At 24.6% G+C, this 16,651-nt stretch overlaps 1 protein-coding gene across 7 annotated transcripts; it reads left to right on the forward strand.

Annotated features, from left to right (window-relative positions):
• The first annotated feature begins 18 nt into the window (after positions 1-18).
• LOC114127729 (uncharacterized) lies at positions 19-15,634 on the forward strand. Of its 7 annotated transcripts, none has more exons than XM_050206801.1 (22): positions 19-138; positions 4,876-5,278; positions 5,348-5,641; positions 5,820-6,043; positions 6,110-6,540; positions 6,612-6,646; positions 6,724-6,831; positions 6,944-7,048; positions 7,118-7,390; positions 7,479-7,747; positions 7,825-8,032; positions 8,116-8,242; positions 8,340-8,559; positions 8,614-8,739; positions 8,848-8,976; positions 9,039-9,124; positions 9,208-9,329; positions 9,416-9,489; positions 10,703-10,806; positions 13,620-13,811; positions 15,094-15,150; positions 15,408-15,633. In XM_050206801.1, exons 2-22 carry the CDS (start codon positions 4,960-4,962, stop codon positions 15,433-15,435), a joined length of 3,531 nt encoding a protein of 1,176 aa, XP_050062758.1. In that variant the 5' UTR covers positions 19-138; positions 4,876-4,959; the 3' UTR covers positions 15,436-15,633. The 7 variants fall into 7 exon arrangements, with proteins under 7 accessions (XP_050062758.1, XP_050062757.1, XP_050062759.1 ...); XM_050206800.1 differs by having other exon boundaries at positions 65-173; XM_050206805.1 differs by lacking the exon at positions 19-138 and having other exon boundaries at positions 4,906-5,013; positions 5,093-5,278; positions 15,408-15,632.
• Positions 15,635-16,651: the final 1,017 nt, after the last annotated feature.

A 16,651-nucleotide genomic window follows, 5' to 3' on the forward strand; every position in this document is an offset into this window, starting at 1 on the left:
TTACCGTTTTATATTATTAAGTTTTTATAATTTTATACAAGTTCAGAATTCAATTTTTTACAATCAGTATACTTAAATCAATTTATTGTTTTAATCTTGAAGACTGACATTGGTTTTTACATCGATTGTGAATATACAGTAAATGCATATGATATCATTAAGTTTTCTTTTAAGTAAGTACTCGTTTCCATTAATGATTTTATTCCTATATAACTTTTTATGTCTATACCAGTGTTGTCATTTGGACCACGCAAGGTAGGTATACATTTGTGTATTTAAAATCTAATATTATTGTGATTTGACACATAGATAAATTACAGACAGGGTTTATGGTTTTATGGCTCAATTACCGCTATCGCACATTTGTTATGAGCTCATCTGTTGAGTTTTTTTACCGTTTTCCTCTATTTGGTGATCAATAAAATTGAAAGAATCAAACCAATTTTAAAATAATTGTTTAATATAAATTTACACTGTTTATTAAATATTAAATTATTACACTTTTAATTTTATTAATAGCACCTTGTTAATATATTTGATTATTACTACACTGAATTACTTAAGCTGAAAGAGTAGGTTGTTTGACTGGCTCGCTGATAAGACTCCTATGCAGTTGTGTTAGGTCTAATCCCCTATCAGAACTCCATATATATATATAAGATTATACACTTGTAGTTGGTACATAACAATATGCATATTAAAAAAAAATGATGCTACTAGATGCTACTAAACCATGAATTACATTTTAATCTGTTTAAACATATACAATTATATTAAAATACAATTAATATATATATATATAATATATATTGGACCACTATGTATAAAACGTATAAAAGGATTTCAGTTAAAATATTAAACTAAAATTCTAATAAAAATCCATATTAATCTTAATAGGTAGTATGTAAATTACCTATAGTCGATGTTTTAAATGTTTTAATATTGCAAGCACTCTTGACACTTCTTGTGATCACTGATCAGTAATTGTATTTTTGGACATTGTAATTTACCTTAGCTAATATTTATTTTACTAGTTTATCAGCTAATTTAAAAAGTCCTTAAAAGTAGTTACTATCTCAATTTAACGTAATAATGCATAATTATCAACTATTAATTGTCTACCCTTCGTGTAGTACAGAAAAGCTTGATTTATAAAAATGAAGGCTCTTTACCTATGTAAATTTTTACCGAGTCAAAACTTATCTTTAGCTCCAAAACTTTCAAATACTATATTTATAAATCCATCAAGCACACGTATATCATTAATAACAATGTACATGTTTTGTATTTACAATTTACTAAACATTATTATTAACGTTATAATGATGCGATGATGAATAAAAAATAAAATATTTCTTACAGATTATTTTATATTTTAAAAATTATGCTTTTGTAAAATTAAGTTTTAAGGTTTAGAGACTTTGTACTCGAGTCGGAATGAATATATTTACTATATTCTACCAAGTATCAAGTAGGTACCTACTATTTAATAAAATTCAATAGGTACATTTTTTTAGATTACTAGATTTCGAGTAGAGCGCTAAAAATGTTTGATTTTATGTATGTTTTTTTTCTAAATATAACGGAGAAAACGAAAAAAAAATAAAAAAAGGTCAAAAACTTTAAAATTATACTACATATTTGATTTTTGTTTGTTTTTTTTTATATCAATAGAATCAATATGAACAAAATATTGAGCAAAAATCTACAAAATCTACAAATAATCATCATACGCATTTAAAATTGAAATTTTAACAAATCTAGTCAAAATTGCGAAAATTAGCAAATTATTTTGTGGTTAAAATTCATAAAATGTTTAACATTCACTCCTAAGATTTGAAAATTTAATACAAGATTGTTTTTAAATATTTTCAGCCTTTATTAAAAAAAAAAAAAACAATATTTTTATCCGAAATTAATTTTTTAAGAGAGTTTAAAGTCAAAACTGTATAAAGTTATTATATTATTCGTCATAATTTAAAAACAAATAACAGCAAATGCTTGATAATTTAAAAAAAAATTTTATATTGTAATTTTCTACTCTGTATAAAAATATTACAAATACACAAACACAATTTTATTTTTTGCTATGCATTTGAAATTCAAATTTTGACATAATTTGTCAAATTTGAAAATATTTTAACTATTTTAGAATTATAAATTTAAAAACTTTTTTATTATATCTAAGATTTGAAAGTATAAATTCAAGATTAATCATAAATTCATAAGTAATACTTACATACTGGATCTAAAATATCTAAAAAATATTATACAAACACAATTTTTTTTCTTAGATATTTTAAGTTCAAATTTGAACGAAATTAAATGTTTAAACGACGAATAACACGATGTTATTTATTTTGTTGTAGTTCAAAAACATTATACGTGAGGATTTAAAACGTTAACGTGTATTATGAAATTTTCAAAACATGCACCTAGATTAGTTTTAAAATATTACTTATTTATACCTACCAGAACTTGAAGTTAATAACAATAATATAAATTAGTATAAATATATATTTAATAATTAAATATCAATAATATAATAAATAGGTACAATGTTTTCGGGGAAAATTGAATTCATTTATCGTAACACTAATAATAAAATATGTCTCTATGGTAGAAATATTAAAAACACATCATGAAATATATTTTGTCACTTAATGATATGAGCTGACAGACCATCTCCGTTTAAAATCGTTTTTCGTATCTAATATTTTATTAAATTATAAATCATTAAATTCAATTTTAACTCATCCATTAAATTAAATCGGCGTACGCAGGATTTTAGTTTTACATGAGTAAATAATTTAAATAATAATAAACAATTTGAATAATTTGCTCAACAATTTTTATATAATTAGTTGTAACAAATTATAATCAATAATAAATTAATAATTTAATTTATATCTATTAAAAATTACCAACAATTTATCGACTGTGTATTGAAATGGTGGTAAATAAGTTTTTTTTTTAAATGAAAAAATTTCAGGGAGAGTCAGAACCCTAGAACCCTACCCCTGCGTACGCCACTGCATTATAGTAACCCGCTTGCCAACTAGAGTGGTAACCACTTGTCCACCATTATTAAAATGATTATTATGAATTTATTTTGTACAAAAGTAATCCTGTACATATTGCTAATACCTTGGGTGATATGGTAAATATTAAATGTGAAATAATTCATATCAATGTATTTTTTTTTTTTTTTTTTATTATTAATAAAGCCTCGGCATCTAGGGCCATTGGCTACTACAAATTTGTGGGGTTACATTGGAAATGTTACATTGGAAGATAATTGCTTAATATTAATACACATATTATTTTACAGAAGGTTAATTAAATTAGAATTGATTATAAATGATATCATGTTTTGAATGTTGGCTGGCTGAAGTGCTTCGGCGAGAATGTATGAAATTCCTGCTTCCCGTTTTTCTCTCTCAAATTGGCGGCATTCAGATATAATATGCTTGATTGTGAGCTGTGTGCCGCAGCTTGTACAAATAGGGGGGTCTTCCTTCTTCATCAGATGTTGGTGGGTTAACGATGAGTGCCCTATTCGCAATCTGTTGATTGCCGTTTCTATTTTCCTGGATGTGTTCGAAGGAGAGGGCCATGTTAGGGTGGTGTGTTTGATCTCGTTTAGTTTTGTAGAACCTAGTCTCCAAGCCCGAAGCCATATGTTGCTTGTGATTGTTTTAGCTAGAGATTTAGCGTCGTGTAGAGTAAAGACATTAAGTTTTATAGCGTCGGGGAATGTATTATTACTACCATTTTAGTGTTTTTACTAGAGTTTTTTTTTATACCTAATTAAGTATAAGTACATGCCACTGCTCACCTGGTATGGTCAAAAGAGGGGATTAATAAGGGTCATTATGTATACAGTGATCAAATATTTTAAAATAATTAAATACAAATCTATAGGTACACGTTGCAGGATAAATTTTATTAATTTATTTTTACTTAACATAAAAAAATTAATTTTTCAAGCTTTTTTAAAAAAATAAAATATATTCAATATATTGAATGAACCTATTTATAATTTATTTATGTTAATTTTGTTTTTTATTGGTTAGTCCATTGGTTTTTATAGTATTTTTTTGTTTTACAAAATATTAAGTCTTCACGGAACAATGTTTTAAAGAAAAATCATATTTTTATTATTTTTATATTTTTAATTTAATGAATGATAGTATACTTTTTTAATTGTATATTCTAATACAAAATATTTTGATATACTTTAACAAATCAACATTTGGACGATATGAAGCTAATTAATTATAATTTATAAGTATATTTAAAGCTTACCAATAGATGAGTGGAATGAAATTACACAGAGATAGATAAGAAAAAAATTTGATCGATATCTCTCTGCTCATCTACTCTATAAATATTGTCATTGAATACGAAACATTATCTCAAAAATGTCTTTAAAATTTTAAAAAATGTTGATAGTCTTTTTTTAAATAAAACTAAAAGTATTCGTCCCAATTATTTCATAATAATTCTTGTCAGTTATCACCTTAATATTTCTTTTCCTAGTCTTGTATAGAATTAAAATAATACAAATTAAATTTGAAAGTTTTAAATACTATTGTATGACTTTTAACAGTTTGAATTCATACTTTTCTATTATTTTATGTTCTTTCAATTTTTTAAAACTTCCATTTATACTAAATTCAGTAGACCAACTATTGACCTTATTTAAGTAGGCACATCTTAGCTGACAATCTTACATATTTTATTTTTAAATAAAATCACTTATTTATATTTATTGTAGTCTTTAAAAGATAGAATTATTATATCATTTTGTATCCTAATGTTTAATTATTATTTGTTTATTTAAATTTTTTAATATTATCATTATTTTTATAGACAAATTTAACAGTTATATTTTTACCATAATATACAAGTTAATAAAAAATAAACAATAAATCATACTCAACATTTACCAAAGAGATGATCAATAATTGTGAACATGACGGCTACGTATCAGAAAATGGTTTTTGCCCAGTATGCAATGTTCCTATGAATAAAATAAAAAAATCTCGACCATTTGATACTCACCAAGAACATAATACATTTTCATCAGATGGCAACAAAGAACGGCGGTGTCCTATAGATCGTTTACAAACTGTTCGTACCAACTTACATCAAACGAGGAATCATAGTTCGGAAAGATTGCTAAAATTAAACCCCTATCTAATTTTGGATACTGATCCTACATTGGGCAATTTAAACTGTTCAAATGCATTATCCAGATATCCTCATTCCTTTGGTAAGTAATAAAAATAATTTGTAATTAGTTAATTACATTTTTTTTTTTTAAATAAAAATTCATATGTAGGGATTGTACCAGAAAATTGTTTTTGCCCCGTATGTAATGTACATATGAATAGAATAAAAAGATCTCGACCATTTGATACCCACCAAGAACATAATACATTTTCATCAGATGGGTTTAAAGAACGGTGGTGTCCTGTAGATCGTTTACAAACTCTTGGTGCCTACTTACATCAACCAATGGATCACAGTTCAGAAAATTTTTTAAAACTAAATCCCTTTCCAGTTTTGGATACTGATCCTACATTGAACAATTTAAACTACTCAAATGTATTATCCAAATTTCCTCATTTATTAAGTTAGTAGGATAAGAAATTTCTAATAAGTTCATTAAAAAAGTTCTTAATTTAAAATCAAAATTGATATTATTGATTTGGAAAATATATTGTAATCTGCAAATAGAAAATTACATTTTTTTTTAATTAATAAAAATTAAACATACCTACATAATAAAATAACCATAATTTTTTTTCAAGGTGATAAAAAGAAAAATGATACAACACTGCAATCTATATATGAACTAGAACAAAATGATAGACGTAATAATGCATCTCGATATCATAATAATTTAAAACAATTGTCAAATAATGAGAAGCATCTAAATCAAGAGGAGTTTAAAAATGTTGATCGATTTAATTATGCATCAATTAAAAAGTATGATACGCAAGTAAAACAACCTCCTGTTCATCGTCAACGCAAGGTCAGTATTTCTGTAAAAATACCATTTTTATTAATCTGTATTTCAAATTATATAATTATACTTTAGATTTCACCAACGGTTCCTTCTAAGTTTCCTATATCTACAAATAACATGCAAAAGAAAGGATGCTCATCTACGTCAATAAATTATAATTTAAATAATACAAATCCTAAAAATAAAGATCTTACGGACATTACTAATCAGAAAACGCTTGTCAATCATGTACGAACAGTAACACTTATGCCTATGGAATCTAAAGAAACATTTAAATCAATGAAAAATATTAAAGATAATCCCAAAATAAAAGATCCATTAGTGAATACTAAAGAAGAAAAACAGATTCTCGAAAAAACCAGTCCAAATTCAGAATTAATACTTACTAGTGATGTTTATGAAAAACAAAAATCAAAATTACCTGATAAAAATAATAAAATATTAACTCCTAAAACTAGAAAGCGGACTGAAAATGTAAACAACACATCTGTATTTCCTGTTAAGTAAGAATAAAATTAATTAAAAAAATAAATTATTTATTTTTCAATCCAATCATTGAATTATTTTATTTTAGTTCATTAAAAACACACCTGGACTTAACATCTGAAAGTAAATTTTAACAAAAACTCGCAATCATATTATGTATTTATTTATATTAATTGATTTATATACTGTTTCTTTAACAGATGCTCGAAGAAGCTTAGAATCTCCGATAGGCATTAATAAGAGAATAGAACAAAATGTTATAACTGATGATAAACCAAATAATTTAACTTTCGACCACTTATTTTCAAGTATTTTATTATGATTTAAATTTAAATTTAATGATAAAAAAAAAAGAATGAAATATGCCTATAGGTACCGCTGAATACTTGTGATAATTTTTAACAAACTTACATTTTACAGATACTCCAAAACAAAAAGATAATTTCGAGTATCATTCAGCCTTGAGACCTAGTTTATTTTCTAATATGCCACCATACATACGATTTTCTTCACATGATATTAAAGGTACCTTCAAACGTTTTTAGTTTAATATTTAGGTGAAAATTATTAATATTTCAATTACTATTATTACAGGTGAATCTTTTCCATTATCATTACAAAAGTTATTAAAGTGGAAATTAAGTTCTATAACACCAATTGTTGTACGTCGAACTATTCAAAATAGTGGTTTTAAACTGGTAAGAAGTGAGCATTGTCTAGTTCAAAATACAACTGATCCTTCTGTCGCAAGTAATCAATCTAATCCCATTTCTTTACAAAATCACTGTGGTGTTACACCTCCTATTGTTGATGCTTTTTGTGGCGTAGCTCCTGCACCTAATGAATTAATGATGTTGCCTCGATCACGTGAGTATACATAAACTTTTTTATTTTTTTATTATAAAAATGTAAATAATAATAACTAGCGTTTATTTTCTTTGTTATTATTTTTAAGAATCAAATGATTGGGTTGGAACTTGGGGTAAACATATGAAATCATTATGTTTTAAAACACTTTGGGAACAACAAAAACTTAACCATTTTCCGGGTACTTTTCAAATTGGTCGTAAAGATAGGTTGTGGAAAAACTTGCAACGTTTAATGTTAAAATACGGAAAAGAACATTTTGGCTTTATACCCACATCATATATATTACCTCAAGAAGCCAGAATTTTAAAACAAATTTGGGAGAAAAATGATGAAGATAAATGGATCATTAAGCCGGTATTATTTTTAAATTTGTCCTTTAAAAAATGGTTAAACTAATATATTGATTTTTTTTCGTTTTGTTTTTTATGTAGCCAGCTTCAGCTAGAGGATCCGGAATTCGTGTTATATCAAAATGGGCTCAAATACCCAAAAAAATGCCAGTAGTTGTACAAAGGTACATAGATAATCCATATTTAATCAATGAGACTAAATTTGATTTAAGACTTTATATACTCATCACTTCAATCAATCCACTTCGTCTTTATCTCTATGATAATGGACTTGTGAGATTTGCTTCAGGTATAGCAATTTTTGTAATATACCTACTTGTCCTACTTACTTATTTCATTGAAACTATAATTTATTTATTTTTAATATTTCAGTTAAGTATTCATCTGATCTTTCCACTATATGTGATCGATATATGCATTTGACAAACTATAGTATTAATAGACTTAGTAGTCAGTATACTGAAAATGAAGATGCTGATGCATGTCAGGGTCATAAATGGTGAATATATTGTATTAAGTGTATTTAATTTAGATTTAATGTTGGAATTTATATTTTTTTTAAATATAGTGATTATTAATTAATTACGATAACTTAGGACATTACGATCATTATGGACGTACATGGAGAAAGAGCTTAAAATTGACGTTAAAAAATTATGGAAAAGCTTAGAAGATTTAGTGGTGAAAACTGTCATAAGTGGTGAATCACCAATGAGTCAAATGTGTCAATCAAATCTGAGTAATAGATATAACGCTTACGAGTTGTTTGGAATAGATGTTTTGTTCGATGAATATCTTAAACCTTGGATATTAGAGGTACTTAATGAAAATATGTTTGTAACATTGAATAGTAAAACGATATAATGTTAGGTCAATATATCTCCATCACTGCATTCGTCTTCTCCGCTTGACTTGGCTGTAAAAGGACCTTTGGTTAAAGACCTAATGAACATGGCTGGTTATCATATCCCAAATAAAATGTCTCGTAGTACACACGTGAGTTATAATAAATAGCTTATAAAATTAATATAAATTTAAATCAATAACTAATTTCAATAAACAACTTTCAATAAATATTTTTATCAAATTAAAATCTTTCCTTAGAATACTTTACTCAAGATGTTAGGAGTCAAATCAACACTATGTTATGATAAGAGATTATATACATTCAATTTATCTGCCAAAGAAAAAGAAAAACAAGAATATTTTATAAATATGGAATCCAGAGCAGAAGTATTAAATTATTAATATTACTATAATAAATATCAATTAATTATAAACTATAATTTTTTTAGTATATTGATAGCATCTTAGATGATTTATTACCAGATGATATTCGGCATCTTATTGTGTATGAAGATGAACTTACACAAATTGGATCGTATGTGTATCATTCATATATTTATAAGCTAATAACTTAACATGTAAGAATAAAACATTCTATTTAGATTTTTATGGTTTCAGATTTCAAAAAGTATTTCCAACCACTTCATCTTTTAAATATCATCAATACTTTGATAGTGCCAGATATTATAATATGCTTTTAGATGCATGGGAATGTAAATATAGTAACAATAGAGACGAAGGTAAGAACAATATTAAAAACTCGATATACATATTAATTCATTTCAAATGTATAAAAACAATATAATAGAATAATTTTATTTTAAAGGTATTGCTGTGCTAGAAAAATTATGCCAGTTAAAAATCCACCTGGAAGTGCCAGATATTGAAGAACAACCAAAAGTAATTTATTCAATTATCAAGATATAAATATAAGTATTTGTATGAAAAAATAATTTAACGATTTTATGACTAAAATTTAAATTATTTTTGAAGTAAATATTTATAATTTTTTTAATTTATTAAAAAATAAGAATTCATCAGTTCGTATGCCTTTAAACTAAAGATTTAACAATTCTTCAAATGTATTACTATTTTTAAATTGTATACACATTAATTAATGTAGTGTTAGTTTATAATAAAAAGATATTTTAGTAGTCTAATTTTACATTATTCAAAAACAAAAAAAGGTTATAATAATGTATAGAGTATTCAAAATGTATTATAATAATATATTATGAATAAAAATATTTAATTATTTTTTAAACTTCTAAATTTACCAGATTATAAAAAATAATTAATATTTAAAAATATTATATAATACTAGCTGACCCGGCAAATATTGTTTCTCCATACATTTCTAATATAGTATAAAAAATAACTAACTCTTGTCTCACCCCGATTTAACACCTTTAGATAAACTTCAGTGATAATAAAACACATATAGTTCAAATTTCAATGTTATTTATTTGAATGAAACCTAAATCAATAGAGAGCAAAATGATAAACAATGTTTTTCCAAAAAACAAAGTGTTTTCCTCAGTGGCATCGCATAATGCACGCGTGTGTTGTTCACATAGATCTCATGCAGAATTTCAGATTATTGGGTTTTTCCAAAATTTTCTTTCGTAAAAGACTTCTCCTGGCAATTACGAACAACTGATAAAAAGTTTGAGCCAAATCGACCCAACTGTTCTCAATTGATGAATTATTACTATATACTTTTCACACCATTTTTATATATTATATAAATATATGAGTAATTACTTTTAATTAAAAAAAAATAAACTGTTATATGTATTTTATACTTACTTAAAATTAATATTTAAAATATAAAAATAAATAGATACTATTTTTTTATTTATTTCATAAATAAAATCAAAATAACTTATATTGCTCAAAGGTTATTTTGTAAATTATATAATATATACTTAAGAAACGTAAAATGTTTCTTTGGTGAATTAAGATTATCGGTTGTAAATTAAAGTCACCTATGGATTAGTGTTATACCGAGTTAATTAAACTATTACAATTTGAATAAGTACCTATTCATTATTTTAATATACAATAAATATTTTATTTTATTTTAGTTTTTTATGTACTTTTTGTTTGTTAGACTAGCGACACCCACCAAAATACAAATACACAAATAGAAGTTGAAAAAATGTTGGAAAAATCAGGTGGTGATAAAATAAGTGACATTCATCAAGCGGTCATCAGGTAATCTGATAACTGACCATGTACACCTAAATATAAATATTATGTACACAAATATAATTAATATCATACAATTGATTTAAGCGTTTATTTTTATTGCTTATTTAATTTATATATGTTTGGTGGTTATTCACAACAAAAATAGTTTTTAGTAATGAGACTATTAATTTGTATTAGTATACGTACCTATAGTTTACGTTTAAATAATGAAGAATGTTGTCAACTATTATAGTAATAACAAATAGTGTTATTATAAAAGTACCTATTTAAAATATAATTCAAATACTTTAAAAATGTTTTTTTTTTTTAAACACTTTATAGTTACTATTTTATAGGTTTGAAATAAATGTGATATAGTTAATTAGTATATTATAGTAATTTAAGTATATTTATTTGTTAAATAATTATTATTAATTTCTTTATTTGCACTTCAGAAATATATGATATTTTCCAAGTTATCATTCATTATAGATTATTTTTTTTTTGTCATGTCGATTCACTCTCACTGAATAAAATTATTATTGAATGAGCAATAATATTTTTCCAACTTTATTTAAAAAAAAAAAAAAATAAACAATATTCAATACATAAAATATCGTCAGAATCATTGAAATTCTGAAAACATTTGAATACTTTTACTCAAGTATTTCATAACTCTGGTAATAAGTATATAGTATTATATGACCTAGGTGATTAGTAATTAAAAAAAAAATCAAATTTTCTTGTTTTATATTAATTGAAATTGAATATCTCTAAACTTAAATAGTGTTATTCATAGTCATTGTCAAAAACTAAAGTTTAACCTAAGTTTAATAAAACTTGGTTTACTTCTTAGTTCTTGATTAAACTTGGGTTTAAAAATGTATTATTCATAGTCAACATAACCAATGGTGGATTAGGTATCTTAGTTTTATTATAAACAGCCATATTGCTCCCAAAATTTCCATACTATTACTAATTATTGTCAATCTAAAAAAAAGGTGGTCAAGTGAGCAATTTTCTGCTGTATAGTAAGTCACTATAAATGTATTAAATTTGAATCCAATGATAGGTATACACGAAAAACGATTCTGAACAAAAATGATTTGTCAGCCTAGGATATTATTTTCCGGTGATGAAAAAGGTGGTTTATGTTTTAATTACCCGAATACCCCAAAAATGTAAGTTCTGTAAGCCAAACTTATGGAAAATCTTGTATTAAATTTTCAACTCTTAGATACCTATACAAATTTTTTCATAAATTTCAACTACAAAATAATTTTCAAATATTCATGATTTTGACGAATTTATGTAAATATTTAAACTTCAAATGCTTATAAAAAAATTGTGAGTATGTATTCTTATGATTTTTGAATCACTATAAGAATAACTTATGAGGAATTTTGTATTAAATTTTCTCGAGTATTTTGACTAAGCCAAAAAATGTTTATCAATATTTAAAAAAAAATTATACAAAACTAATATTTCGAATGTCTATAAATGACCTTAAAATAAGTAAAATGTTTCGAAAATTTAACTGTATATAGATAATGCTAATATAAACATTTGATGAAAATTTCAAGTAGGTATTTACAGTGATTAGTTTTTCAGTTACAATATAAAAAAATCGATTTTGTTGAAAACTGGTTTTGCTTAAAAGTTCCCGTTTTTCCGTCAATTTTTTTTCCGATTTTTCAAAACTATTGGAAAATTCTTAATTTTGACCTGTATAATGCACCAAGGATATTCACTTTGCTATCGGAAACCACCCATGAAGTTAGTGAAGTTTTAAATCTCCATTGTCGTCCAAAACTTTAAATTATAATAATATAAATAAAGTTCTACGTGGGGCCCTTGATACTAATTTTACTTTTAAATTGTATAATAGGTCAATTCACTCTACATCAAAACTAACTTTTGAAACTGGTGAACGAAAATTTGCTATGTCGTACGTGTGTAAAATGAAGACAACACATGCGGGTACTATGTCTCCTTAAGGCTTCAACCTGTAAAAAAAAAATAAATAAAAATTACCTTTTAAAAATTTTTACATATGCATATGAATGTGTAAGATTAAATATTGTGATGAATAATTATTATTTATTATAAAACATATCATTTTTCCAGTAATCGATAAAAAAAACTAAACGTTAAAAACGATATGGAGAATATTTATGTATTTTTATTTTTATTTTAAGCAAATTAAAAAATGAACTGTTTATAACGTAAATAGTTATTGTTATTATACATGGCTATATTCTAAAAAAAAAATGATTTCTCTCTCCCCACTGAAATATTTGTTATTACTTATCACAATATATAAGTATGACATTAGCATGTTACCTACATAACATAAAACTGAACCCTGTCATTGACAATGTAATTTGCAATTCAGCTATTATAGTATATGAACAGTCTTTAATTATTTTAATTATATTTTTTATAAATAATATATTAAAACCATTAAATTAGAATCCCTGATAAATTATCCAAAATTATAAATGTAGTCTTTCTATGTTATTTTGTACCCTTATCTTATTTTCCCAGATTTGATTTTGTCATAAGTAATAAGTATAGATGCACACATCTATAATAATTATTACGTATTTTTAATTTTAATGTAGGTATCTGCCTATATATAACAATTTCATTATATATTTATAACTACATATGTTGTATCCTGTAATTCTAAGCCAAGCTACGACAACTGAATTAGCCCTATATATGTACATCCTATATGGTTTAATAGGTACGAAAACTATAAACTAAATCAAATCGTGTTATAGTGACTATTAAAATACCATATAATTTATCATCATTATAACCGTTCATTTTAGCGGCGAAATGATTCAAGACAAGCCGAAACAAACAGATACAAACGAGCCCAAACCGAAACTTACCACGAGGCAAATAAAAAACGCACCCGATTGTTTAACCATCAATAATGATTCTGTGAAAGAATTGGTACCAAACACGAGGACGGTAGACTTAAAATATGAATTAGAAAAGATAAGAAAACATCAGAATAGGTATAAATACAACATGATTAACAACATTTCATAAGATACGTTTACGATTTTATGTCACCACGATACTTGTACAATAATACGTAATAATTCACCAAGCATGTTCAGTCATAAATACCTTATATTTTTTTATGAATTTATTCAAATTCTGATTTTAGATTATGAAGGAAGTGATGAATATATTGATTTATCACATCATTGTTAAATGATGTGTGTTTTTTGTTTTTGAAAAAACAGGAACTTTTACGCAAAACCAGTTTTCAGCCAAAACGATTTTTTTATATGGTTGTAACTCAAAAACTAATCACTTTTCACACTTGAAATTTTTACCAAATGTTTACATTGGTGTTGTTTATATACAGTTAAATTACCTAACTTAAATAACCTAACTTTTTTGAGCTATTAAGATAGCTGAAATTTTTGATTTTTCTGAGATTTTTTTTTTTTTTTGAAGTGTCGATAGAAAAATGTTGGATGACCAAAAAAATGTATAACTTAATAGGTTCCTTATAAGTTGTTATTTTATTGTAGTTGAAAAAAATAAAAAATCGTTAGTCACAATTTTTTTTTATAAGCGTTATAATTCAAGTTTTTAAGAAATATGTCGAAATCCTGAAAATTTGCAAGCAATTTTGTACCTAGTTGAAAAATCATAAAATATTTCGTGTTTATATCTAAGGTTAAAAATTCAACAATAAGTTTTCCTTCAAGTAGCTACAGAGAAAACTCGAAGCATCATTATAGGAAAAATGTGTTCAGAATTTACTAATCTATATAGGTACATTAGTTAATTTCAAAGTTTACTTCGCTGTTTTCACTTTATTATTCTATTGTAAGTACCTACAGCCATACAGAGGAAATCACAATAAAAAAATAGGTGAAAAAAAACAATAGAATGACAGCAATTTCACTTACCCAATACAAATAATTGTAGAATAAATCAGTGTTTCTCAACTTTCGTGCTATAACGACACAATACTAAAATATTTCATACTCTGCGACACACAATAAAAAAATAAGAATCATGGATAATATTTCATTTTAATTGGTAGTAAAAAATTTAAAAATAAGTAAAATATTTCGATAACTTATCCTTAACTATTATAGAAATTATATAAAATAGTAAATATTGATTAGTTTTTGCAAATTGTGTCAAAAATGTTTTTGAATATTGTGTCATTTAATATACTCCACAACACATTTGGACTCATTTGGCGACACACTAGTTGAGAAACACTATATTAAAAATAATCTTGAAATAAATAAATCATTAAATTTATTTCAGAAATCTAGGCGCTAAGGACTTGAATCTTTTGGAGTCATTGCGTGCATCTTTAAATTTGTAAGTAAATATGTATGTTAGGTACAATGTATAGTGTAATACATTATTGTAAAGGCATACCGCATACATTTTATACCTGTATTCTGCATGTAACATCTATACCAGGCACCATCAAACAGACCGTCAAACAAATATACAAATAAAAATTATTATTAATAAAAATAATATAATATGAAGTACCGATTTACTAATCATTTCACATTTAGGAATTCAGAATAACCATACGTGTCTATTAATATAATAAATTAATAATATAGGTATGGAGGTGGACAGTTTCCACTCTAGCAAGATCTGCAGACTACACAATATTAATTCTAGAGTGGATTAGAAATTAATATGAATTGCGCTCAACAAAAATAGCAAGAAAGATAATTCTACCATCTTCAATCATTATGAAATTTCAGCAACAAAATTAATTAAAAAAATTATTGTTTTTGAAGTAGTTTGACAACATTTCAAATGATTTTTATAAAAACTGAGAATAATAATATATTTTTTTATATTTTTAAAATACTATAAGAAATACATTAAAAATATTGTATTGAGTTCATTTTTAATCTTTTGGTTTGAGGAAAAACATTTTTCAAAGATGTATAAAAAAAAACTAATAAACTAATGAATTCAGTAATATAGATAGCTTTAATCAGTCTAAATATCTTATACATTTTAATGTGTATAGAAAGCAATAATTTCATAAAGAAATTTTAACTTTCAACGGTTATAAAAAATTATTATTAACAGGTTTTTATTGTTTTTAAATCTTAAATTAAAAAAATAAATACAATGAACTTTTAATTTCACTTGCAATTTTTTTTGTTAGGAATAAGCATTTTACTAAATAATAAAAAAAAAAAGGATAACATTAATTATATTGTTTGTTGATAATTTAGTTTGAAAAATCTAGGTCATTTTTAACGTTTTATCGATCTTTATATAACATTCAATACGCAATCAGAAACCATCATAAACCTTGAAGATCATCTTGTTGGAGATTAACTATTTTATTTGTTCAAATATGTAAATAATAAATATAGATACATTTATACAAAAGAAAAAGCATACAAGTATACGAAAAACGGTTATCAGAGATAATCTCCCAACCTGAATTACTTACTTATTTTATGTTATGATTATTGATATTGTTATTAAAAGTAAAGAAATTTATTTTAGGTAGGTACTATTAGCAATACATCAGGTTGAAAAATTAGTAACTAAAATAGCAAAATAAAAATTGAAATTGTATACTTGAACACAAAACTATGATTTAAAATAGGTTTGCATTTTTTAAAAATCTCATATAAACTTAACATTCATTAAGTAATATTTTCTTAACTATTCAATATATTCTGAATCTAAAAAATTATTGTTAAAATGTGTGAGATAAAAAATGAGTGTTTTTAGAAAAATAAAAATTGAAATTTCGTATTTATACATAATGACGATATAAAATAAGGTTTTTTAATTTTCAAAAAAAAAAAACTGAATTGGACATATTATGTAT

This window comes from Aphis gossypii, chromosome X (genome assembly GCF_020184175.1).
Source record: "Aphis gossypii isolate Hap1 chromosome X, ASM2018417v2, whole genome shotgun sequence".
Taxonomy (NCBI): domain Eukaryota; kingdom Metazoa; phylum Arthropoda; class Insecta; order Hemiptera; family Aphididae; genus Aphis; species Aphis gossypii.

Excerpts from the sequence above, each read along its gene's own strand:
- LOC114127729 (XM_050206801.1), top strand. The coding sequence starts at position 4,960 with ATGATCAATAATTGTGAACATGACGGCTACGTATCAGAAAATGGTTTT. Across the intron at positions 5,279-5,347 it reads CAGATATCCTCATTCCTTTG|GGATTGTACCAGAAAATTGT; the intron begins GTAAGTAATAAA and ends ATTCATATGTAG. Across the intron at positions 8,560-8,613 it reads TTAAACCTTGGATATTAGAG|GTCAATATATCTCCATCACT; the intron begins GTACTTAATGAA and ends ATATAATGTTAG.